We start from the raw sequence: 26,191 nt of genomic DNA, 5'->3' as shown, positions 1-26,191 counted from the left end.
CAACTGTGGCCCCGCGGTGGTAACGACTGGAAACACAGAAGCCGATTGGACTAAGATTGGAAACACAGAAGCAGGCTCTGGCGTTTTCCTGGGAAGCAATTAGGAGTTTGGGTCTGGACAGCTTCCTCGAGGCTAGGAAGCGCTAGAGATGTTCCCTAGACAGTTAGATTCACCATCTTCAGCAGCTCGGGGGCATTCTGGACTGGAGATGAAGTTCAAGAGTCATCATCAGGCAGGAGGTTGTTAAAACCATGGGAGTGGCTGAGATGCCCAGAGTGGGCCTCGGAGTGGGAGAGGGGGCTGGCACAGTGGGACCCTGGGGTGGGACCACAAAGAAAAGCCAGACCGCGGAGGCAGAGAAGCTGTAGGTACCCAGGTATGTGAAAAATTCGGAGGTGGGGGCCGCGGGTGCCAACTCTGGAAACTGCACTCCAAGAGTTTCAGGAAGGAAAACGTGGTCAGCAGGCTCAGATGCCAGGAAGAGGTGAGCGAGGGAGGCTGCACGGCACCCAGTGGCTTTGGCAACTAGGAGGTCATTCAGACTTTGAGGGGCGGGTGAAGGCAGAGCGCGGAGGGTTGGAGAGGGAGCGTGTGTGTGTGTGTGTGTGTGTGTGTGTGTGTGTGTGTGTGTGTCTAAGTGACCAGAAGAACGCCTGGAAGAAACCGATGCTTGCGGGTTGCTGCAGCTACAGGGAGTAAGTCACCTGTGTGGGGCCGAGACCCCCAGAGTCTCGCCCCGGGAAAAGTTGTGTGGGGAGGGGAGGACGTCGGGTAAGCCCGGGCGGCATGGGGAGCTGTGTGGGAGCCCAGCGCAGTTGAGGTCTGGGAGCCCGGCTGGCATCTGCCCGGGGCTGCGGCGCGGCCCGGCGGAGCCCAGGAGACGGCGGGTGCTTCCGGCCAAGGGCCCTGGCGGCCGCCGCGCCCCTGCTGCTCTCAAATTTCCCGTTGGCCGCGCGGCCCGGGCGCTTCAGGTAGCCCCTCGGCTCTCTCTGCTCTGCTCCGCGCCCAGGTAGGGCACCGACGGGGGCTGCACGCGGCCGGCCGGCTTCCTCCCTGCGGAGGCGGCCCTCCCGGCTCCCGCGGGGCCCGCCCGGCCGGGGATCCGCAGCGCTGCACCCTCTGAACGCCCGGCCCCCGCGCCTGCTGCGGGGCGCGGCCTGGTCCGGCCCCGGCCCTAGCTGGCGTCAGTGCCCAGCAGCCCCGCTCCGTCGTGCCCAGCGCATCCCCTTTGCTCCAGCCCTGCGGCCGTCCCCTTCGGCCCGCGGCATGGCCCTGTCTTCAGAACCGGGTGAGTGCGCGCGCGGCTGCGCGGCTGACCTTGGGCCAGCCCCGCGGACCCTGCGGCCCAGGCGGGAATCGGCAGCACCCTGGGGTCTGAACCGCGGCTTCCGCCTTCCCTGCTCGCAGAGGCGGTGGCGCCGACCCCGGTCTCATCCTTTGCCCTGTCCCCTATTCCTGTCCCTGTCCCTGCCCCTGCCTCTGCGGTGGCCCGAGCCCCAGCAGCCTCAGGTGAGCCGGCAGCATCCCGATTCCCTGGCGGCCTAGAATGGAATCGCAAGATTTAGAGAAATAAAGGGACCTGGGACTTGCCGCCCCTTAAGCGCCTGGACAAGTTTCTAGGTGCTTGAGGGCTGGCTGGATGTGGACAGCTGAGGTGGACTTCTACCTGGAGGCGGAGGATAGACTGGATGATAGGGTGATGAGGTCATTTGAGACCTTCATCCTTACCTCTTTGGCTGTCTCCTGGCAAGGGAGGTGTACAGCCTTGGGCTCTGGCAGTCTGCTTTCTGCCCTTGATCTTCTGGTAGCTGCTTTGCCAGCAGAGCTGCTAATGGCTGGTCTAGGCTGGCAGAGGTCGTTGGGGAGAGTTTTGAGAGGCCTTGGAATAGGAGAGGCTTGCTAACTAGAGTATCATTTCCTCAAACTGTATGTGGCTGAAAGCTTGATGTTGACACATCAAAAAAGGAGCAGGGCCAAAGCAGGCAGAACAAGGAGGGATTTTAGCATGGTCTTGAGCCCTTGCTGGCTTTCCTCTGGATGTGGTGACCAACATTTGGCCATCGTCATGGAAAAGCTGCCTGCAGCTGGAACCTGCAGAGGAGAAATTCTTTCCTTGGCTGTGCAGCATTAAGGCCGAGTGTTAGTGGAGCCGTTGAGCCAGGCAGACAGAGCCTCTGTCACTTCACACCTCTGGGACTGTTGACAGCAGGTCTGGGGGTAGTTGACCTGGCCTGGCTGCAGCTCCATGGGGCCTGGCTTGCTCTGAAGATGATGGTATGGGACTGCCCTCTCTAGGAATGATGACTCTTGCATAGGTGGTGGCTGGGAGACTCTTTCACCTCTCAGGCCCATCCTTAGCTCAGCCTCAGTCTTCTAAGGTTCTCCTAGCTCTCAGCTAGGTCGAGAAGCTCTTTGAGAGATAAGGCTTTTTTAAAATTTTTTATTTTTTAGTTTTTTGCCTCTACACTGACTGGATCACTCTTCAAATGACCTCAAAATCTGCCTGAGGTGTTGAAAATATCATGGGCAGATAATATGTAGCCTTCAGGTTAACAGGGAGATACCCTTTCTCCCCTAAAGCTGCCCATTGGCCTCCATGATTCTTCCACCAGATATAATAATCTCTTAGTTCTTCTGTATGCTGGTTGCATATCTAGGACAACAGACAATTGCTTTGGGCTTTTGATTTGTAAGGAACTGACTGGGGCATGGGAAGATGAGCTCATGCTGGAGTCCTGGCTGTGTATAGTCACTGAGAAGTACCATTCATAGGGGAGAAGGATGTTCCTTCTGCTGATCTGGCTTCACATTTAAATATGTTTTCCTTCTTCCTGCACCCAGGTAATAGAAATGGAGAGTGCCAGGCACATGGTGGTGCTCAATAAATAAGGTTGAATAAAAGGATTCAGTGTCTAGATAAAACTTCATGTTCATTTTCCTAGTTATACTCTCTCGTATCTGATATAATGATAATGACAATGATGCTGGCAGATAATGCTTATAAAACACATACTCTATGCCAGGTACCAGTCTAAACACTTTACGTATGCTTGTTGTCATGGTAACCTAGGAGATTGGCTTTTTATTATCCCCACTTTATAGGGAATAAAACTGAGCCACAGAAAAGTTATTTAACTTGCCCAAGGTCATGCAACTAAGTGGTGGAACAGGATTCAAATGCAGGGAGTCTAGCTGGAGTTTATTTGTTTGAGATGGCGTCTCACTCTGTCACCCAGGCTGGAGTGCAGTGGCACAATCTCAGCTCACTGCAACCTCCACCGCCTGGGTTCAAGCGATTCTCCTGCCTCAGCTTCCCAAGTAGCTGGGATTATAGGCACCCACTGCCACACTGGGCTAATTTTTGTGTTTTTAGTAGAGATGGGGTTTCCCCATGTTGGCCAGGATGGTCTCAATCTCCTGACCTCTTGATCCCCTTGCCTCGGCCTCCCAAAGTGCTGGGATTACATGCATGAGCCACCATGCCCGGCCATTATCTTTCTTGATGAGACACGATTTGATTCCATCCTCTTCTGTCTTTTAGCGTTTGTAAGGGGTGCTTAAGTGATAAAAGAGGATGCAATCTAGTCTCTTGGGCAGGAGAAGCAGGCCCTGTGTCTGGTTATCATAAATTGTCTTGATGTTTGTTCAAAATGGAAATAAGGCTTTAGCTTGGGATCAGTGGTCTTCAGTCCATGGAGACATCGTGGCTGCAAGGAGCAGCAACAAGTTACGCTCAAGGTGGAATTGCGAGGTCCTGAGAAGAGCTTGCTCTTCTGGGACAGAACTGTATTTTTCTTCTAAACTGCTCATGTTCTGGAGAGTCTTCCCTCCTTTTGGCTTCAGCAGGACCCTTGGCCATTGTTACAACCTGTGTCATCTTAGTGGAGCTGCTGCTGGTTTCTGTCTGAACCTGATGCAATGGGTCTCATACCTGTAAACTGGGCTCCAGGAAGGCAGCTTTCTCTAAGTCGGAAAATGAAGACTCATGGTGGAGGGTGTTTCCCAAAGCCCATGCCACAAGATATTAATAGGTGTTTCTTTCCTATGATAGCAGTTCTAGGATGGTCAAATAAGTGGGTCGGGTTAAACAACGTTAAGCAGCTTTCTTTACTGCAGAAATTCTCAGGTGTTGAATCTGCTAGTAGAAATTGTGCATGAATACCCATAAGGAACTACGGGATGCAGTATTTTCGAAGTCTTCTGACCTTTCATGTTCTGCAGACTGCACTTTGAAAAATGCTTGTTTAGACTAAGGCTAGTTGGGATCTGGTTAAAGGTGCAGAATAAAATTCCCTGAACGTGTTGGACTTAAATCCTTGGGCTGGAATCCTTCCATTGCAGTCCCCACTCTACCTCCCCCTTCCCCAAAACACGAGCAGAAAAAAATCATCTGCCCCTCCTCCTTCTGGCAGAATAGTACTAAGGGCTTGAATTTTTTTCTCATACTGTAAGTTCATTTAATTGTTTAATGAATAAACATTACCTTCCCTCTAGGTTGCTTGTAGCCTGCTGATTGCACTGTTTATGAAACAGCTGTGAGGACAGGTGGGTCATAATCTCTGGGTAGCTAAAGCCCAGCAGCAGCCCGAGGATCATGTGTCAACCCTGTAATACTGCTCTGTGCACCAAGGAATTATGATGTGAGCTCAGTAAGACACAGCCTCACGATTGGACATGCAGAGGTGACTCAGGCCTAAGTCAGGGTTACAGCTAGCCTCCTGGTAAACAACTGACCCATCCTTCCTGGGCTCTTCTCCCCAGGATTTCAACAGCACCACAGAAATAGCCATTTTGCTCATGGTTATTTCCCAGACCCACGCGATTTGCCTAAGTCACTGGGAGGCTGTGTGTCTGTTCTGAGCCTTCTCACTCTTCTAAAGGGCAGATGAAGATCAGAGCTTTGCACCCTGTGATGCCATTTTAATTAACCCTGCTTGGTTTTAGAGGACTACTCCTGTGGGTCACTTGAGGCAGGCTCCACCTTCTCTAGGAGGAGTGGCAGAGTCCAGCCAGCACTCCGAGCTGGAGGCCCATGTGGGAGCCGTGAGCAGCTGTAAGCAGGGGAGGGTTTGGGGTGGGTTCCGGTGGGTCAGTTGGGGTGTACTCCTTTTCTGTGTGTGTGGATGGGGGTGGGGGTTCTGGTAAAGCTTGTCAGGCTTTGCAGTCACCTGTGATGTGGGCTTCTTTCTGGGAAGAAAGGAAGGAGTGGGATGGGGCTGTCAGCTTTTCATCCTAGCCTGCCCCTGTCTGCTGTCTGCCTCTCTGCTGAGGCAGTTCCCGCTCCCTGAGTCTCCCTGCAGTGCTTTCCTGGGAAAGGTGGAAGCAGTTCATGGTCTTTCCCTTCCAGAGGAGGAGGGGATGGAGAAAATTGTATTAGCACCTGGGAATGAAGCTCCCCCTGCCAGTTCTGGGGTGCCCTCGGGAGGGTTGCTTTTGGGGGGGCTTTCTGAGAAGAGGCAAGGCGGGCTGTACCTGAGACAAATCCCCTTGATAAAATGGACCCAGTTGTCTGGCAAGGCCTGAAGCACGTTCAGAACGGAAGCAGCAAAGGTGATTATATCGCTCGTTGCTACTCAGCTTTCAGGAGGAGGCCGGGCGTTAGAGGGAGGCTGTGGCTTATCTCCTGCAGCTGGGCAGGACGGCTGAGTTTACTGTTGTAATGAGGAAGCCGCCGCTTTAGTTTCTTCTTATGAGGGCTGTGAAGAGGGCCAGAACACTACATTTGGGATACCACAGCCATTTTGCCTTAGATAACTGGCATTACCTGGGGACTTCAGGAGTCTTGGAAATTTTCCACTCATATTCCATTTTCACGAAAGAATTTCCAGCCCAGGCTTTTCCTGCTCTGGCTCACTGCTGCTCACAGATATGCAAAACAGAGACCTCCCACTCCAGCCGGCAGACAGGACCTAGCCAGCTGCACGCACGCACGCACTGACTCAGCTGAGCCTCCTGGGCGGCAGGCAGCACCTGGCCCGGGTGCATCGCTTGAGTGGCATCTTCAGGACCAGTCATGGAGCCAGGCTCAGGTCTGTGTCGGGGCTTCTGCGAGGGGAGTCTGGCAAGAGTAGCAACCAGCTTCCTTTGTATAAGGAGGGAATTTCAGTGGCACTGGGTTTCCTTTCTGGGGGGAGTGTGGCACCATGAAAAGTTACTGTTTGTTGAAACTGGCAGTGTTTTAGAACTTTCTAACTTTGGGACTCTTCTTCAAGTTCATCAGAACGTGTTGCATGTAACAGTGAGATAAGCTGTATCACTGGCTGACTGATGCTGGTAAATTCACAGCTGAGCCTCCCAAGCCTGCTGGCTTTAGCTGACAAATGGTTGGAAGCCAGGCGCGAACAGGCATCTGGAGCTGAAGCTCTGCTTGGCATCTGCAGAGTGGGCTTTCCTTGTCATGCCTGGCCTGGCAGGTGTCTGGAGGGTCTGAGAGGAGAGATACTCTGGAGGGACAGGTTGGCAGGTGGTACCTGTCTGCCAAGGACATCCAGAAGGCAGCAGATATGTGGGCAGCTGCTAAGGCCTGCAGCACCCCAAGGGGATTACTTGGTCCATGCTAAGATATGGAATTAATTCTTCTGTTGTTGTTGCCGTTGTTTTTTGCTTTGTTTTGCTTTTTTGAGAAAAGGTCTTGCTCTGTCACCCAGGCTGGAGTACAGCGGTGCCATCATGGTTCACTGCAGCCTCCACCTCCAGGGCTCGAGCAGTCCTCCCAACTCAGCCTTCCAAATAGCTGAGACTACAGGTGCGTACCACCACACCTGGCTATTTTTTTCTTTTCTACTTTTTGTAGAGACGAGGTTCCAACATGTTGCCCAGGCTGATCTCGAACTCCTGGCCTCAAGCGATCCTCTTCGGCCTCCCAAATTGCTTGGATTATAGGCATGAGCCACTGTGCCCGGCCTTGGAATGAATTATCTACCAACTATTTAAGACACTGGTCGTAGTTCTGCAGAAGACTTTTACGGGTTCTGTAAAACAAAAAGGGTTCCGTAAAACAAAAAGCGTTCTGTATGGTAATACTACTCTCTGATCCTTGATTTTTAATGAGCCTTGTGAATGTGAGTTGAGGGGCTGTGGAATGCAGCATCTCCCAATAACTGACTACAGGACCTGTTTTACTAGCAACAGGTATCAATTTCTTATGGCATCCAGTTCGGGAAAGGTTGATTTAAGCTAAAGAGAAAGGAAGATCTTTTATAGAAAGCTGTGTCCTGAAAAGTATATTAAGTTGATTGGAGCAAGCTAGAAATGCTTTGTGTGCCGATGTGATGGCTCCCACCTATAATCCTAGACCTTTGGGAGGCCAAGGCGGGCAGATCACTTGAGACCAGAAGTTCAAGACCAGTCTGGCCAACATGGTAAAACCCCATCTCTACTAAAAATACAAAAATTAGCCGGGCGGGGTGGTGTGTGCCTGTGGTCCCAGCTACTCAGGAGGCTGAGGCGGGAGAATCACCTGAGCCCATGAGGTCCAGGCTGCAGTAAGCTGGGATTATGCCACTGCACTCCAGCCTGGGTAACAGAGACCCTGTCTCTAAATAAATAAATAATAGATAAATGCGTCGTGAACAAACATGGCAAGATCTGGCATAAGAGCCCTCAGACATCAAGGACTTGCTTCCCCCTCCAAATACCCATTGCCAAGGGAACCTGATTGGGGGTGTCTGAGTCAGGCCTGTGTGTGTCTGAGGTCATGGAGGAGGTAGGAAGGTGCTGGTGGTGGTGGATGGCTTCTGTCCAGGGTAGGAGCTAACGCAGAGATAGGTCTCAATGGTTAAACTCTCTTTGGCCTGGTCTCTCAATAGTGTGGGTTAGGCTGATCTCAAACTCCTGGCCTCAGGTGATCCTTCCTCCTTGGCCTCCCAAATTGCCTGGACAACATGGCAAAACCTCATCTCTAAAAAAAAAAAAAAAAAATTAGCCAGGTATGGTGATGCTCCCTCCCTCCCTTTGGCAATTAAGGAGGGAGCCCTAATTGCCAAAACCTGCCAGAAAAAGAAGTTTGATTTGCTTTCCTATTTTTCTCTCATTTCATAGAGTCTTAAGTCTACTCATTTTCTTTCTATTCTCTTTGTGTTTGTTAAAAATGGCATTATAATAGCACTCATCGTGAAAATAAAATATCCTCTTGCACACAGGCAGCCCTGCCACCTGGTCATTTTGAGTGCGTGAATCTCTTGCAGGTCTTGCCCATAAAGGGATGCATTTTCCTATCACTATAAATAAAGTATGGGTACAGTTCTATGTATTAATTTTTTCATTTACTGTATTTTTATGTTTTTTAATGTGATTGCACCATCCTCATAATTATAATTCTCATTACTTAACATCTTTTTCAAGTGAGTATGCTCTAATTTGGGCATTTTAAAGCTATTTATGTAAAGAATGCAGGTAAATATCCTTGTGCTTTTCATTCCTAGGATTCTTTTTTTAAAAGAAATTTCTAGAAGTGGAGTTGCTTAGTCAAATCGTGTGGTGCTTTATGGCATTTGCGGCCTTTTGCCTGGGCCTGTTGGATGTCGTCTTCTGAGATGCAATGTGAGGTTTTGGGACAATGCTCTTGACTTGTGGCCTTGGCATAAGAGGGGGAGGTGAGGATCCAGCTTCATTTCAGCCTGATGGAGCCTCCTGGGTCTGGTTCTTTGTGCTGTTACAGACTTTCTCTCCCCTGTCACCTCCTTTGATGGCCTCCAGCTTCCCCACTCTCTGCTATCAAGACATGAAAATCTCCACAGTCAGCTCTGTTCCTCTTCCTCTTTGCAGAGGCCAGGCCTCACTGTCTTGGTATCTGCTCCCCAGACAGTTGTGTGCTGAGAGGTTCTTCCCCACCAGCTCCCTCCCACTCCCCTCATCAGGGAGTGGCAGGTCCTTGGGTCTCAGAGTTAAGGGAGCCACAGACCTCACTCTGATTGCCTGTTACTAGCCTGCTTTCCTCCTTCCTGTCTGTGTCATGACTTAGTCCCACAAGCCACTCAGACTCAGAGCAGCAAGCCCTCCTCAGGCACCGGAAATCTCTCTGGTACCTAGAATTATGCCACTTAGAGCTGAGAGGGCCTTAGAGACCACTTAGCTCAATCCCTTTATCTCACAGATGAGAACATTGTGAGGCTGGAGAATGCCCCAAGATGGCCTAGTATGTTCCTCTCCCCTGTAGTTGCACTTCTCCCTGCCGGACGGCAGCGGAGATCTGTCTCACCTTCATCCTTGTCTGTCTGGTCCACAAAACCACTTCTCTCTTTAAATCAACCTTAAAGAAACTGTGGTCATAGGTAGATGGGAAACTCCTCTTCCAGAGCTGCTTCCAGCGAGGGTGGCTTGTCGAAAAGTGTGCAGTATTAATCCATTCCACGAGTGTTATGCTAGGGACTGTGAGGAGCCCCTGCCTGGACATGTACATGGACAAAGAGAAGCAGCACAGCATGGTGGGTGAGGGCACAGAGGTGGGAACCAGGTGCCTGGGTTCAGATCCCTGAGCTGAGGATCGGAGAGGAAAGGGATGAGGAAGAAAGGCTGAGAACAGCACAAACCTCTGCTAACTTATTAAAAGTGTGACCCTGGGTGTGTTAGCTCTCTATGCCTTCATTTTCTCCTCTGTCAAGTGGGAATAATAAGATTAACTGAGTTATTAAGTATGAAGTTCTTTGCAGAGTATACACACACATATATATATTATTTTTAAAATTGAGATGAAGTCTCACCCTGTCTGCCAGGCTGGAGTGCAGTAGTACGATCATAACTCACTGCAGCCTCAACCTCCCTGGCTCAAGAGATCCTCCTGCCTCAGCCTCCCTAGCAGCTGGGATTACAGGCATGCATCACCATACTTGGCTAATTTAAAAAATTTTTTTTAGAGATGAGGTTTTGTCATGTTTTCCAGGCTGGTCTCAAACTTCTAGGCTCAAGAAGTCCTCTCGCCTTGACCTCCCAAAGTGCTGGGATTACAGGCGTGAGCCACCACACCTGGCCCCAGAGTGTACTTTTTTTTTTTTTCTTTTTGAGACAGAGTCCCACTCTGTTACCCAGGCTGGAGTGAAGTGGCTCAATCTTGGCTCATTGCAACCACCACCTCCCAGGTTCAAGCGATTCTCTTGCCTCAACCTCCCAAACAGCTGGTATTACAGGTGCCCACCACCACGCCCAGCTAATTTTTTTTTGTATTTTTAGTACAGACAGGGTTTCACCATGTTGGCCAGGATGGTCTCAAACTCCTGACCTCAGGTGATCTGCCCGCCTCGGTCTCCCAAAATGCTGGGATTACAGGCGTGAGCCACTGTGCCTGGCCAGAGCGTACATATTAACTGCTATATAAGTAATTGCAAAAAAGAAAAGAAATAAGGAAATGAAGAAAGCAAGCAAGCAAGAATGAAACCCAACCAACCAAGCAGGTGATTAAGGCCAGTGACTGTTAGTAAGGAATCAGTATGCGAGGAGGTAGATAGAGAAAGCTCTTTTGAGAGAGTGAGTTTTCAGCTGGGTAAAGAGTGTTCCTGTCCTAAAACCTTTATTTGCTGTGTCTCGTTAGGGGGTTCCAGAGGGTTTGAAACTGCAATAGCAGATTCTTTCTCTTCAGCAAAAGGCCTTGTTTTATGTAATGAAGAATGCAGCTTTGGATTTCCCAGGGCTCTGCTGTAATCTTGTGGGACCTTAGCTATTAAAGCCTTTGGACTTCCCCTCTGTGAAGTTGGGGAGTGAGGTTTGATTATTGTTGCAGCTATAACAGTATCCTCATAGTCTGGAGGAGGGAGAGCTGAACGCTCTCTTGTCCCTTCTCAAACATGGGAACAAAGTCAGAGGGCAGGGCTGCCAGGTGCTGCAGGTTCCCTGAGTTTGGGAAAATGGAAGCCCACCTAGTTGAACAGTTCATTCTTTGAATTTTGAACACTTGCTGTCTCCTGACGCGTAAGTGGCCCTACATGCTTCACATCCAGTTACTTATTGAGCTAATTTTGAAACTGGCATGCTGGGTTTGGTCTGGGCAATTCCTAAGTAGACAGTTGACCCCAAGTACCAGGTAGGCCTGGCCCTAACTTCAGTGCCTTCTCCTCCCCGGTGCTGTTGACTCAGGGCATCCCGCTATTCATTAAGTTAATGCTTGTTCTTTCTTTGCTAGCCGAGATGCCGCGGCAGTTTCCCAAGTTGAACATCTCTGAAGTGGATGAGCAAGTCCGGCTCCTGGCGGAGAAGGTGTTTGCTAAAGTGCTCCGAGAAGAGGACAGCAAAGATGCACTGTCCCTGTTCACTGTCCCAGAGGACTGCCCCATCGGGCAAAAGGAAGCCAAGGAGAGGGAGCTGCAGAAGGAGCTGGCGGAGCAGAAGTCTGTGGAGACCGCAAAAAGGTTTGTTCCCAAGGCTTGGTTTTCGTGTACACAGAGTCATGCAGACCACAGGCAGGCTGTGGGTGTGTGTCCTGATATGAGGCACCTCATGGAGACTGGTATGCCCCTGGAGCTGTGTTGGTTTCTTAACCAAGACCACTTAACTCACCTCTTATTTGTTGAGGGATGTCTCGGTGCCTCTGTTACACTGAAAAGATCAAAACCCACTTTGCTGCTGATGTGTAAAAATACACACCATTTCCAAATGGCATTTCTCTTTCCTTTTTGGAAATGTGAGGATTTCTTAGGAGACAGCAATTGTACTTCTTCTCATCACTTGACAAGCATTTTGCATTACTAATGAACGCAGCTTACTATTTGCCGGGTGCTGTGCTGGGACTGGAGATGTTATAATGAACAAGATAGATAAAGTCCCTGGGTCTAGACAATAAATAAGTAACTGGACAAATTAACTTAAAAATTACAAGTTATGATAAGTGCTGTATCAGTCAGGGTCCAATCAGAAGATCAGAAACCAATGAAGTATTAGAATTTTAATGCAGGGAATTGGTTACACAGGTGATGAAGAGCTGAGAAACCAAACAGGGGAGAGAGAGGCAGCTCAGAGATTAGACACAGTAAGGAGCAGCTACTACCCCGGACAGGAGTGACAAGGAAAGCAGTAGTGTTGCTGGTGGCAAGGTGGGATCGCACTGGGGAAGGTAGAACTGTGGTGGCCTTTCCAGTGGAAACTGGAGCCAAGGGGAAGAGGTGGCAGCTGCAGAGATGCCTCTCAAGGCAGAGATGGAGGCAGGCAATACCTAGCCTGACCCTTCCTGCACGTTCGAGGTTCTCCCAGTGGCTGCCATGGGCCAAACCTAGCCAGAATCCTGCTGGCACCCTTGGGAAACACAGGAGAGGATAAGGAATGGATCTGAGGGCATACAGGCCCAGGAGCAGTGCAAGTGCTATGAAAGGGATGAATAAGGAGGAAAAGGGGTTGGGGGAGAGAGAGGTGGGGAAAGAGAGAGAGAAAATCCTTTTTTAGACTGGAAAGTCAGGGAAGGTCTCTCCAAGGAGGTGACATCTTAGCGGATGCTTCAGGGTATAAAGGAGCTAGCTATGTGGGCTTCCAGGTAGAAGAGTCAGCTAGGGCAAAGGCCTCCCAGTTTCTTCGAGGAGGCTCGTGTGGTTAGAGGTCTGTTAAAGGAAGAAGTGCTGCGGCCAGGGTTGGAGGACTTGTGGGGCCCAGATCAGACTGGCCTTGTGCTCCCTGATAAGAAGTTTGGATTGGAGTCTAAGTGTAATGAGAAGCCCTCATCCTTTCACAGTTTATCTCACCCCGGGCTCTATCTAAGTTTCCGCCTGGTCTTCCACCCTGCAAACATCAATAGTTGACATGGTAGACCTTTGAACCCTCTCGGACCTAGTCCGTGATCACAGTAGATACTGCCTCAGTTTTAAAGGCAAGTCTTTTCCTGTCTTGGTTATGTAGAAGCTCAGCATTTCCTTAACTCGTTTGGAAAGAAGTAAAAAGCTGACTACTGGTGTAAAGGCAAGAACAGAGCTTCACCACTCATAAGACCAGTGCTTTCCTTCCTTGAAAGGACGGTGAGCCCATAAAGGCAGGAGTCATTGGTGCCATTGGTCAACCTCTGAGTGCCAGCCTTGTGTTGGAGAGGGTGGGGTGGCCCCGGCCCCAGCAGTGTGCTCATCCCTGGAGGGTCAAGAAGAGTATGACTGTAGAGACTCTCAGTCACACTCCATGGGTGGAACAGAAGGGCTGACTTCATCAGCTGAATGGTCTGCAGGGCCTTCTGTGTGTTACGAATTGAGCATTTCAGACCCTTAACAATGAGAGGAAAAGGAATCCTGGCATTTTTTATTTCCAGGAACAGTAAGTTTCTAGGACCAGTTTCCACTATAGAGTGACACTGGGCCTGACATCTGCTGAAGAGACCGTGTTCTTTTCAATGCCCAGACTCAGGGCGAAATGAAAGCTTTCTTACTCTAAGTCCGAATGGTGCTCTGTGGTTTCCAGAAATTCCCCTGCAAACTTCTCTCCAAAAACTTTGTTCTGTCCTTGCCTAGGCTATGCTGTCTTAGTTTGTATCTGTCTGCCCCATTTGACTAGAAGCTTCTTGAGGACTAGATCCAGCGTGAAACTTAGTTGTTGGTGGGCAGTGGATATCCGGCAGAGGAAGACATCCTGCCTCCTCATTGCCACCACAGACACTACATCAGAGTGGCTGCAATTTCTTGGACCTCTGTGTTCTGCCACTCACTGGCATGCCCTGTGATCTTGGGCAAATTAGGAAACCTCTCTGGGCCTCGGCCCCGTCTTCATCTATAAAGTGGAGATGCTAACAGCTGTCCACTTTATGGGGTGTTGTGAGGAATGAGGGAATCCACAGGTAAAAGGCTTAGGACGGTGTCTGGTTACAGTGGATCCCGAGTAAATGTAAGCGATTTCTCTGAGTTCCTGCTGCTGAGACAGGGAGAAATAGCAACTCCTGCCATTGAATACTTACTGTGGACTAAGTACTGGCCTGTGTAGGTTGGATTCATTCCTTAATTCTCATATCAAGCTTATCAAGTGGATATTCTTAGTATTCTGATTTTGCAGATTAGGAAATGAAGGCTCAGAGAAGTTGAATTTACTTTCACAAAGACACATAGTGAGTAAATGACAGAGCAAGAACTAGAGCCCACATCTTTTGAATCTAGACCCCACACTTCAACCACAAGGCTATCCCCTCTTCAGGCAGGGGTGGAGTCTTCGGTTCCCTGGTCTGTAGACCCTGGAATGACACTAGGTGCTGCTCCCTAGAAAGTAGTTGTTGCTTCTAAATGAAATGGAGGGAAACTGGCCAAAGCTCCTGCTCTGTCCATTAGCTTCTTTCCTGAAAGAAAGCCTGGTGCCTGGACTGTCAGACGCCCCAGCATCCTCTTCTGGGGTCCATGCACACCCAATTTTGTCTTTTAGTTTCTCTTCTCACTAGAGGTGCCTTTATATGTAAATGTTCAAAAGTTAACATTTTCATGGAGGACACCCTCTCCCCAGCTCCCTCTCTGTTCGTGGCACCTCCCATCCCATCTCCTATTTATTCTTACTTTACACAGAGTTCTATAATCTGGCTATCTTGTTTCTTATCCTGTGACAGATTTAAAGAAGCAAATTAGAAGTAGAGAGAGAGACGCCTATAGGCAGGGTCACAGAGATGATGTGTGGTGATTATAAGCCTGGGCTTTGGGGTCAGACTTATTGGGTTCAAGTGGCAGCCCTGTCACTTACTACGAATGGCCTTGGTCAAAGCTCTTGACTGCCTGAGCTGGTTTCCTAAACTGCAAAATTGGAATAATAAAAGGACGTACCTTGTGAGAATTAAATGAGCTAATACACAACAAATCCTTAGCACAGTGCTTGGAGCACCATTAATGTTCCTGTTTTGTTATTGTTGTTATTTGACAGTCAACAGTGAGAGAGGAAACAATTACAAAAAGCAGACATAAGAATTTGAAGCACAGTAGTTTAGGAATAACACACCTATGAGATCATAACTGGATAATACAGTGATAATCCTGAGTCATTGAGAAAACTTTAAATTATGTTCAGCATGCCTTGAGGAAGAATGCAGGAATTACGTATTTTTTGAAGAAGCCAGACCAAAATTGATTTTAAAAAAATTAGGATATAGTTAAGGCTGGCAAGATGGCCAGATAGGAACAGCTGTGGTCTGCAGCTCCCAGCGACATCAATGCAGAAGCTGGATGATTTCTGCATTTCCAACTGAGGTACAGGTTCATCTCACTGGGACTAGTTGGACAGTGGGTGCAGCCCATGGAGGGTGAGTCAAAGCAAGGTGAGGCATTGCCTCACCCGGGAAGCACAAGGGATGGAGGAATTTTCTTCCTTACCCGAGGGAAGTCATGAGGGACTGAGCCTGAGGAACTGTGCACTCTGGCCCAGATACTGTGCTTTTCCCACGGTCCTTGCAACCTGCAGACCAGGAGATTCCCTCTGGTGCCTACACCACCAGGGCCCTGGGTTTCAAGCACAAAACAGGGCAGCTGTTTGGGCAAACACCGAACTAGCTGCAGGAGTTGTGTGTGTGTGTGTGTTTTTTTTTTTTTTTTTTTTTTTTTCCTGTACTCCAGTGGTGCCTGGAACATGAGTGAGATAGAATCATTCACTCCCCTGGAAAGGGGGCTGAAGCCAGGGAGCCAAGTGGTCTGGCTCAGCAGGTCCCACCCCCATGGAGCCCAGCAAACTAAGATCCACTGGTGGCCAGATGTGGTGGCTCATGCCTGTAATCTCAGCACTTAGGGAGGCCGAGGCGAGTGGATCACCTGATGTCAAGAGTTTGAGATCAGCCTGGCCAACATGGTGAAACCCTGTCTCTACTAAAAATACAAAAAATTAGCTGGGTGTGGTGACAGGTTCCTGTAATCCCAGTTACTCAGGAGGCTGAGGCAGGAGAATCGCTTGAACCCAGGAGAAGGAGGTTGCAGTGAGCTGAGATTGCACCATTGCACTGAGCCTGGGTAACAAGAGCAAAACAAGTCTCAAAAAAAAAAGATCCACTGGCTTGAAATTCTCACTGCCAGCACAGCAGCAGTCTGAGATCAACCTGGGACACTCGAGCTTGGTGTGGGGAGGGGCGTCAGCCATTGCTGAGGCTTGAGTAGGAGGTTCTACCTTCACAGTGTAAACAAAGCCACCAGGAAGTTCAAACCGGGTGGAGCTCACAGCAGCTCAGCAAGGCCGCTGTGGCCAGACTGCCTCTCTAGATTTCTTCTCTCTGGGCAGGGCATCTCTGAAAAAAAGGCAGCAGCCCCAATCAGGGACTTATAGATAAAACCCCCATCTCCCTGGGACAGAGCACCCAGGGGAAAGAGCAGCTGTGGGCACAGCTTCAGCAGACTTAAACGTTCCTGCCTGACAGCTCTGAAGAGACCAGTAGTCCTCCCAGCACAGCGTTCAAGCTCTGCTAAGTGTCAGACTGCCTCCTCAAGTGAGTCCCTAACCCCCGTGTATTCCTGACTGAGAGACACCTCCCAGTAGGGGCTGACAGGCATCTCATACAGGAGAGCTCTGGCTGTCATCAGGCAAGTGCTCCTCTGGGATGAAGCTTCCAGAGGAAAGAACAGGCGGCAGTCTTTGCTGTTCTGCAGCCTCTGCTAGTGATACCCAGCCAAACAGGGTCTGGAGTGGACCTCCAGCAAACTCTAGCATAGGGGCCTGACTGTTAGAAGGAAATCTAACAAACAGAAAGGAATAGCAGTCCAATCAGAGACCACATCTGAAGGTCACCAGCATCAGAGACCAAAGATAGATAAATCCACGAAGATGGGGAGGTAAACGAGTGCAAAAAGGCTGAAAATTCCAAAAACCAGAATGCCTCTTCTCTTCCAAATGATATAACTCCTTGCAAGCAAGGGAACAAAACTGGACAGAGAATGAGTTTGACCAATTGACAGAAGCAGGCTTCAGAAGGTGGATAATAACAAACTCCTCTGAGCTAAAGAAACATGTTCTAGCCCAATGCAAGGAAGATAAGAACCTTGAAAAAAGGATAGATGAATTGCTAACTAGAAAAACCAGTTTAGAGAAGAACATAAATGACTTGATGGAGCTGAAAAACACAGCATGAGAACTTCATGAAGCATACACAAGTATGAATAGCTGAATCGATCAAATGGAAGAAAGGATATCAGAGATTGAAGATCAACTTAATGAAGTAAAATGAGAAGACAAGATTAGAGGAAAAAGAATGAAAAGGAATGAACAAAGCCTCCAAGAAATATGGGGCTATGTGCAAAGACCAAACCTACGTTTGATTGGTGTACCTGAAAGTGATGGGGAGAATGGAACCAAGCTGGAAAACACTCTTCAGGATATTATCCAGGAAAACTTCTCCAACCTAGCAAGACAAGCAAACATTCAAATTCAGGAAATACAGAGAACACCACAAAGATATTCCTTGAGAAGAGCAACCCCAAGACACATAATCATCAGATTCACCAAGGTTGAAATGATGGAAAAAATGTTAAGGGCAGCCACAGAGAAAGGTCAGGTTACCCTCAAAGAGAAGCCCATCGGACTAACAGTGGATCTCTCTGCAGAAACCCTACAAGCCAGAAGAGAGTGGGGGGCAATATTCAGCGTTCTTAAAAGAATTTTCAACCCAGAATTTCATATCCAGCCAAACTAAAATTCATAAGTGAAGGAGAAATAAAATTCTTTACAGACAAGCAAATGCTGAGAGATTTTGTCACCACCAGGCCTGCCTTACAAGAGCTCCTGAAGGAAGCCCTAAACATGGAAAGGAACAGCTGGTACCAGCCACTGCAAAAACATACCAAATTGTAAAGACTATCAACACTATGAGAAACTGCATCAATAAGTAGGAAACTGCATTTTGCATAATGGGCAAAATAACCAGCTAGCATCATAATGACAGGATCAAATTCACACATAACCATATTAGCCTTAAATGTAAATGGGCTAAATGCCCCAATTAAAGCACACAGACTGGCAAATTTGATGAAGAGTCAAGACCCATCAGTGTGCTATATTCAGGAGACTCATCTCACGTGCAAAGACACACATAGGCTCAAAATCAAGGGATGGAGGAAAATCCACCAAGCAAATGGAAAGAAAAAAAAGGCAGAAGTTACAATTTTAACCTCTGATAAAACAGACTTTAAACCAACGAAGATCAAAAGAGACCAGGAAGGGCATTACATAATGGTAAAGGGATCAATGCAACAATAAGAGCTAACTGTCCTAAATATACATATGCACCCAATACAGGAGCACCCAGATTCATAAAGCAAGTCTTAGAGACCTACAAAGAGACTTAGGCTCACACACAACAATAGTGGGAGACTTTAACACCCCATTGTCAATATTAGACAGATCAACGAGACAGAAAATTAACAAGGATATTCAGGACTTGAACTCAGCTCTGGACCGAGCTCCAACCCAAATCAACAGAATATACATTCTTCTCAGCACCTCATTGCACTTACTCTAAAATTAACCACATAATTGGAAGTAAAACACTCCTCAGCAAACGCAAAAGAATGGAAATCATAATAAACAGTCTCTCAGACCACAGTGCAATCAAATTAGAACTCAGGATTAAGAAACTCCCTCAAAACCACACATCTACGTGGAAACTGAACACTCTGCTCCTGAATGACTACTGGGTAAATAATGAAATGAAGGCAGAAATAAAGATGTTCTTTGAAACCAGTGAGAACAAAGACACAACATACCAGAATCTCTGGGACACATTTAAAGCAGTGTGTAGAGGGAAATTTATAGCACTAAATGCCCACAAGAGAAAGCAGGAAAGATCTAAAATTGACACCCTAACATCACAATTAAAAGAGCTAGAGAAGCAGGATCAAACAAATTCAAAAGCTAGCAGAAGACAAGACAAGCAGAATAACTAAGATCAGAGCAGAACTGAAGGAGATAGAGACACGAAAAACTCTTCAAAAAATCAATGAATCCAGGAGCTGGGTTTTTTTTTTGAAAAGATCAACAAAATAAATAGACTGCTAGCAAGACCAATAAAGAGAGACAAAGAGAGGAGAATGAAATAGACACAATCAAAAATAATAAACGGGGTATCACCGCTGATCCCACAGAAATACAGACTACCATCAGAGAATACTATAAACACCTCTATGCAAATACACTAGACAATCTAGAAGAAATGTATAAATTCCTGGACACATGCACTCTCTCAAGTCTAAACCAGGAAGACGTTGAATCCCCGAATAGACCAATAACAAGTTCTGAAATTGAGGAAGTAACGAATAGCCTACCAACCAAAAAGAGTCCAGGACCAGAAGGATTCACAGCCGAATTCTACCAGAGGTACAAAGAAGAGCTGCTACCATTCCTTCTAAAATTATTCCAAACAATAGAAGAAGAGGGACTCCTCCCTAACTCATTTTATGAGGCCAGCATCATCCTGATACCAAAACATGGCAGAGACATAACAGAAAAAGAAAATTTCGGGCCAATATCCCTGATGAACATTGATGTAAAAATCCTCAGTAAAATACTGGCAAACCAAATCCAGCAGCACATCAAAAAGCTTATCCACCATGATGAAGTCAGCTTCATATCTGAGATGCAAGGCTGGTTCAACATACGCAAATAAATCAACGTGATCCATCACATAAATAGAACCAATGACAAAAACCACACGATTATCTCAATAGATGCAGAGAAGGCCTTCGATAAAATTCAACACCCCTTCATGCTAAAAACTCTTAATAAACTAGGTATTGATGGAAATATCTCAAAATAAAAAGAGCTATTTATGACAAACCCACAGGTAATATCATACTGAATGGGCAAAAACTGGAAGCATTCCCCTTGAAAACCAGCACAAGACAAAGATGCCCTCTCTCACCACTCCTATTCAACATAGTATTGGAAGTTCAGGCTAGGGCAATCAGGCAAGAGAAAGAAAGAAGGTATATTAAAACAGGAAAAGAGGAAAGCAAATTGTCTCTGCAGATGACATGATTGTATATTTAGAAAACCCCACCATCTCAGCCCCAAATTTCCTTATGCTAATAAGCAACTTCAGCAAAGTCTCAGGAGACAAAATCGATGTGCAAAAATCACAAGCATTCCTGTATACCAATAACGGACAAACAGAGAACCAAATCATGAGTGAACTTCCATGCACAACTGCTACTAAGAGAGTAAAATAGCCAGGAATCCAACTTACAAGGGATGTGAAGGACCTTTTCAAGGAGAACTACAAACCACTGCTCAAGGAAATAAGAGAGGACAAAAGCAAATGGAAAAACATTCCATGCTCATGGATAGTAAGAATCAATATCATGAAAATGGCTATACAGCCCAAAGTAATTTATAGGTTCAATGCTATCCCCATCAAGCTACCATTGACTTTCCTCACAGAATTCGAAAAAAAACTACTTTAAATTTCATATGGAACCAAAAAAGAGCCTGTATAGCCAAGACAATTCTAAGCAAAAAGAACAATGCTGGAGGCATCACGCTACCTGACTTCAAACTATACTACAAGGCTACAGTAACCAAAAAAGCATGGTACTGGTATCAAAACAGATATATAGACCAATGGAACAGAACAGAGGCCTCAGAAATAACACCACACGTCTACAATCATCTGATCTTTGACAAACCTGGCACAAACAAGCAATGGGGAAAGGATTCCCTATTTAATAAATGGTGTTGGGAAAACTGGCTAGCCATATGCAAAAAACTGAAACTGGACTCCTTCCTTACACCTTATACAAAAATTAACTCAAGATGGATTAAAGACTTAAACATAAGACCTAAAACCATAAAAACCCTAGAAGAAAACCTAGGACGTTCAGGACATAGGCTTGGGCAAAGAACTTCATGTATAAAACATCAAAAGCCATGGCAACAAAAGCCAAAATTGAGAAATGGGATCTAATTAAACTAAAAAGCTTCTGCACAGCAAAATAAATTATCATCAGAGTGAATAGGCAACCCACAGAATGGGAGAAAATTTTTGCAATCTATCCATCTGACAAAGGGCTAATGTCCAGAATCTACAAAGAACTTAAACAAATTTACAAGAAAAAAACAACCCCATCAAAAAGTGGGCAAAGGATATGAACAGACACTTCTTGAAAGAAAACATTTATGCAGCCAACAAACATATGAAAAAAAAGCTCATCATCACTGGTCATTAGATAAATGCAAATCAAAACCGCAATGAGATACCATCTCATGCCAGTTAGATTGGCAATTATTAAAAAGTCAGGAAACAACAGATGCTGGAGAGGATGTGGAGAAATAGGAACACTTTTACACTGTTGGTGGGAGTGTAAATTAGTTCAACCATTGTGGAAGGCAGTGTGGCGATTCCTCAAGGATCTAGAACTAGAAATGCCATTTGACCCAGCAATCCCATTACTGGGTATATACCCAAAGGATTATAAATCATTCTATAAAGACACATGCACATGTGTGTTTATTGTGGCACTATCCACAATAGCAAAGACTTGGAACCCACCCAAATGTCCATCAATGATAGACTGGATAAAGAAAATATGGCACATACACACCATGGAATACTATGCAGCCATAAAAAAGGATGGGTTCATGTCCTTTATAGGGACATGGATGAAGCTGGAAACCATCATTCTCAGCAAACTAACACAAGAAGAGAAAACCAAACACTGCATGTTCTCACTCATAAGTGGGAGTTGAACAATGAGAACACATATACCCAGGGAGGGGAACATCACACACTGGGGCCTGTTTGGGAGTGGAGGGCTAGGGGAGGAATAGCATTAGGAAAAATACCTATGTAGGTGATGGGTTGATGGGAGGCAGCAAACCACCATGGCATGTGTAACAAACCTGCACGTTCTTTACATCTACCCCAGAACTTAAAGTATAATTAAAAAAAAAGAAAAAAATTAGGATATAGAGGGAACAAACATCATTGAAAAATTTGGCTATCTAGGACAGCCACTTCCCTAGAATGTTTTGAGTGAAATTGAGAAACATATGTGCATTATGAACTGAGCATAGCACAGCTAAAGCGTTGCTAAGTCACTTCATTTTATGACACTTGTGAAAATAAGAATGGGGAACTTTTTAAAAATTCAGGGTCATTGACAAAGGAGCTTCATTTGAAATAGTCAGTTTATCCCCTTTTAAAGTTAGGGAGAGATTGGGCTGGGCACAGTGGCTCACGCCTGTAATCCCAGCACCTTGGGAGGCCGAGGCAGGTGGATCACCTGAGGTCAGGAGTTGGAGACCAGCCTGGCCAACATGGAGAAACCCTGTCTCTACTAAAAATATAAAAGTTAGCTGGGTGTGGTGGCACATGTCTGTAATTCCAGTAACTCGGGAGGTTGAGGCAGGAGAATCGCTTGAACCTGAGAGGCAAAGGTTTCTGTGAGCCAGGATCACCCCACTGCACTCCAGCCTGGCTGAGGGAGGGAGACTCGGTCTCAAAAAACAAAAAAAACAAAAGAAACAAACAAAAACAACAACAACAACAAAAAAAAAAAAACAGGGAGATTGGGAAGCCAAGGTGGGTGGATCACTTGAGGCCAGGAGTTTGAGACCAGCCTGGCCAACATGGCAAAACCCCGTCTGTACAAAAAATACAAAAATTAGCTGGGCGTGGTGATGTGCGCCTATGGTCCAGCTTTTTGGTAGGCTGAGGCACGAGAATTGCTTGAACCCAGGAGGTGGAGGTTGCAGTGAGCTGAGATCATACCACTCCATTCCAGCTTGGGTGACAGAGCCAGACCCTGTGTCAAAAAAAAAGCAAAAATAAAAATAAAGTTGGGGAGAGAGATTGTAACACTTAAGTTAACAGATAGTACAGATTATACTTCATTTTGATCTCCGTGTCTTTAGGGAGGAAGGGCAGCTGGGAAGGATTGAGGAAGGGAGAAGCAAAGGTGAGTGGCAGAAGATGAGTGGAGATTACAGTAGGCCAGGAGGGGTTGGGGGGAAGGGAGGATGGAGAAGGACGGGGTAGGTTTCCAGAGCGGAGCTCAGGGAGAGAGACAGGGTGGGGCTGTGGGTGTCCACACCTGACTGGCTGCAAAGTGTGAAAATCAAAGTTACACCCACCTGGCCAGGATGCTGGTCATCTGGCTGCACATGCAGAGTGAGGGGTCTCTGTGGGCCCCTGCTCTCTCTGTAGGGACCCCTCTTATAGTACCCATCGTGCAGATAGGCTGGGACCTCTGGTCTCAAGTACAGAGGTGGTGCCACCTCCTCTTAGTTCCCTCCTTAGATGGGGGTCCCAATTCCAAGTGAGCCCATGCAGGGACAGCAGTAGCAGTGTGAGCCTGTGGAAGTGGAGGATGCCTGTCCCACCTAATGGCATTCAGATTCCCAGTATTCGCAAAACCCTGTGCTGGTTTGTGACTCCTGATTCCAACCTTTAGCGTAACAATTCTCATGTGGAGGGGCTGCCAGAATGGGCTGAGTGTGCGTGGGGGAGGAGTTCAAACCAGCCTCCATGTTCTGAAATGTCCCCCCTCTGACCCTGTTGCTCCACTGCTCCCACCCCAGTCTGGATTAAGTGCCTCCTCTGGGGTCCCAAAATATCCAGGCCATCTCATTACCCCAACCACATTGTATGATAATCTGTGGAAGGGTCTGGGTTCATCTCGGCCATCAGTCAGCCCTCCAGAGGCAGGAGTTATATTTTATCTACTCCTCTACCCCCAGGGCCTGGCACACAGTAGTTTATTGAATGAAGTGGGGTCCAGGTGTGGCCCCCGGCTCATAGTGCACATATGAGAGCCTGGTGAAAGGTTGGCTTCAGTGCCCCTCCCTGCCTGTTAGTTATCTGGACAGACCACACAGGGCAGTGGGCTTCAGATGGCCCCTGGGAAGATGCTGGATATTCTCTAGGAGAGCAAGGAGGGCCAGAAAGGCTCCTCACTTTAGCATATCAGTGCTATATAGGGAAGACCCTGGGAGCCTGATTACCCAGAGTGGAGGATGGCTGGGGAGTGGAGCAGAGTAAGGGAGGGGACTTAGTGACTGTCAGGGGCAACCAAGGGCCATAGAGCAGGTGGAGCACCAGACAGGTGCTGGGAGGCGAGATGCTGTAACAACAGCCCAGTGACCTGATCAACTCTTTGTCTTGTGGACCTGGTTAGCAAGAATGTGCTTGTGCGTCAGGAGGACCATCTATTTCAGGGATGACAAAACTGCTTCTGGCCCTTTGAGCCCTCAGGCTTGGCCTGGAGCTGGTGTCCTCACAGCCCCACACTCTGCCGGCTCCTTGGCAGGAGTGTGCTTCTGCCAGGTGCAAGTGTGGGTGGGGGCAGGAGGGGGTGTGCCAGCTGTGGCCCAGCAAATGCTGGTGCCCCAGGGGCTAGTGCAAGGTGCAGCAGGTGAGACAGTGGACAGACAGACCTTGGCCCATCAGAAGGAAGTACTTTCTAACAGGGGCACCAGATCAGTTTTGTTCACACACACACTCATAGACACACTCACTCACTGTATTAGTTTGCACTTCTATACAAATACCTGAGACTGGTAATTTATAAAGAAATGAGGTATAATTGGCTCATAGTTCTGCAGGCCGTACAGGAAGCATGGCAGCATCTGCTTCTGAGAAAGCCTCGGGGAACTTTGACTCATGGTGAAGGCAAACTAGAAGCAGCTGTCTTACATGGTGGGAGCAGGAGGAAGAGGCAGCGAGGGTGGGTAGGGGAAGGTGCTGCACACTTTTAAATGCCCAGATCTCATGAAAACTCTATCACTAGAACAGCACCAAGGAGATGGTGCTAAACCATTCATGAAGGATCCACCCCCATGATCCAATCACCTCCCACCAGGCCCCACCTCCAACACTGGGGATTACAATTGCACATGAGATTTGGGCAGAGACATGGATGCAAACCATGTCACGCACACACCCTCTGACACTTACACCCACACACCCAGTCACTCAGCTCCAACCCTCTGCCTTTACTGGCTGGGCCTTGGTTGTATAGAATGGATGCTAGATTTGGGCCTAGGGGAGGTAGAATTTCTAAAATGGCCCACACAGATGTCCCTCCTTAATCTCCAGATGCGGTGAATAAGATGAGTGAATATCATCACTCCTGTGATGATGTTATGGAACATGGCACAACTGACCTTAAGATGGGGGTTTATTGGTAGGCCTGATTTAATCCCATAAGCCCTTAAAAATAGAGAGCTTTCTGAGAGTAGGAGGGGAGGGCAGAGAGAGTCAAAGCAACAGCACAATGACCACTCTTGGCTTTGGAGATGAAGGGGGCTATGTGCAGGGATTGGCATGAGGTCAGTAGGAGTTGAGAGTGACCCCTGGTCAAAGCCAGCAAGCAGCCTGGGACTTCAGCCTTATGGCCACTAGACCTGAATTCTGCCAACAACTGGAATGAACTTGGAAGTGAATTCTTTCCCAGAACCTGCAGACAAGAGCACAGTGTGGCTAACATCTTGATTTTGGCCTTTTGATACCCTGAGCATAGAGCCCAGCCAAGCCCACCCAGACTTCTCACCTATAGAACTGTGAGCTAATAAATGGCTGTTGTTTTAAGCCATCAAGTTTGTGGCAATTTGTTCTGCAGCAATAGAAAACAAATCCAGGGTCATCCTTGGGCTCCACACAGCTTTTCCAATTTTCTGAGATACAAGCTGTGGTTAACTTCCAGTTCTTCCAAGCCCAAGGGGAGTGAGCCCTGAGGAGTTAGCCCATCTGTGGCTAAACCTATCCCTCGTGCCTGCAAAGTCTGAGCTCCCGGCCTGCAGATGCTCATACGTGACAATCTGGAGCTCATCTGAAGACCAAGGTTGTCGCCATAATGGATATCCCCAGGAAGGAGAATTCTTTGGGCACCAGTTTGTGGGGCCTAACTTCCTCACTGGGGCAGAAGAACATTCCCAGGATAAGCCTGGCAGGCCGTTGGCTTAGGCAGCCTCCCAGCATTTGGGTTGTAGTGTTTGTGTGTGTGTGTTTTAACCTTTCTTAGCTGTTGCTCACCTTAGATGTCACCTGTTGCTTCTTGTTGGTAGGGCCAGACCTCAGGCAGCCTTGGCTAAGGCATTTGGGGGTGAGGTTGCATGGAAATAAAAACAGTGATCTGGCAGGCATTTGAGTGACACAGAAACCAGAATCTCATGCGTCTCAGCTGAGGTCAGAATGTTTTGGGGAGCCCGAAGTAATGGCTCTTTCTCTGGGTGTGAACATCCAAAAGATGCCAAAGGGAGAACCTCATCCTCAAGGTGAATCCGCCTGTGAGGAGTGACTGACAAGGTGGCATCCCTGGGGCGGGATGCTTGACTGAGCTCCATTTGATGGAGGACAGAC

At 47.7% G+C, this 26,191-nt stretch overlaps 1 protein-coding gene across 9 annotated transcripts in view; it reads left to right on the top strand.

The window, feature by feature from the left end:
* The first annotated feature begins 465 nt into the window (after nt 1-465).
* Nucleotides 466-26,191, top strand: part of LOC105488771 (adenosine monophosphate deaminase 3) — a 57,765-nt gene continuing 32,039 nt past the window's right edge. The window contains exons 1-2 of one of the 9 annotated variants that reach the window (XM_011753181.3): nt 466-484; nt 11,114-11,339. In XM_011753181.3, the coding sequence (XP_011751483.2) occupies nt 472-484; nt 11,114-11,339 (239 nt within the window). In that variant the 5' untranslated portion in view covers nt 466-471. Of the gene's footprint in view, nt 485-584; nt 696-1,183; nt 1,289-1,490; nt 1,510-4,587; nt 5,054-5,711; nt 6,030-11,113; nt 11,340-26,191 lie in introns of those variants that run through there. The other 8 variants (XM_011753177.3, XM_071075105.1, XM_011753179.3 and 5 more) reach the window with 8 other exon arrangements.

Source organism: Macaca nemestrina, chromosome 12 (assembly GCF_043159975.1).
Source record: "Macaca nemestrina isolate mMacNem1 chromosome 12, mMacNem.hap1, whole genome shotgun sequence".
Lineage (NCBI taxonomy): Eukaryota > Metazoa > Chordata > Mammalia > Primates > Cercopithecidae > Macaca > Macaca nemestrina.
Note: the sequence above shows the minus strand (reverse complement) of the source record. Positions and strands in the feature narration are given on the sequence as shown.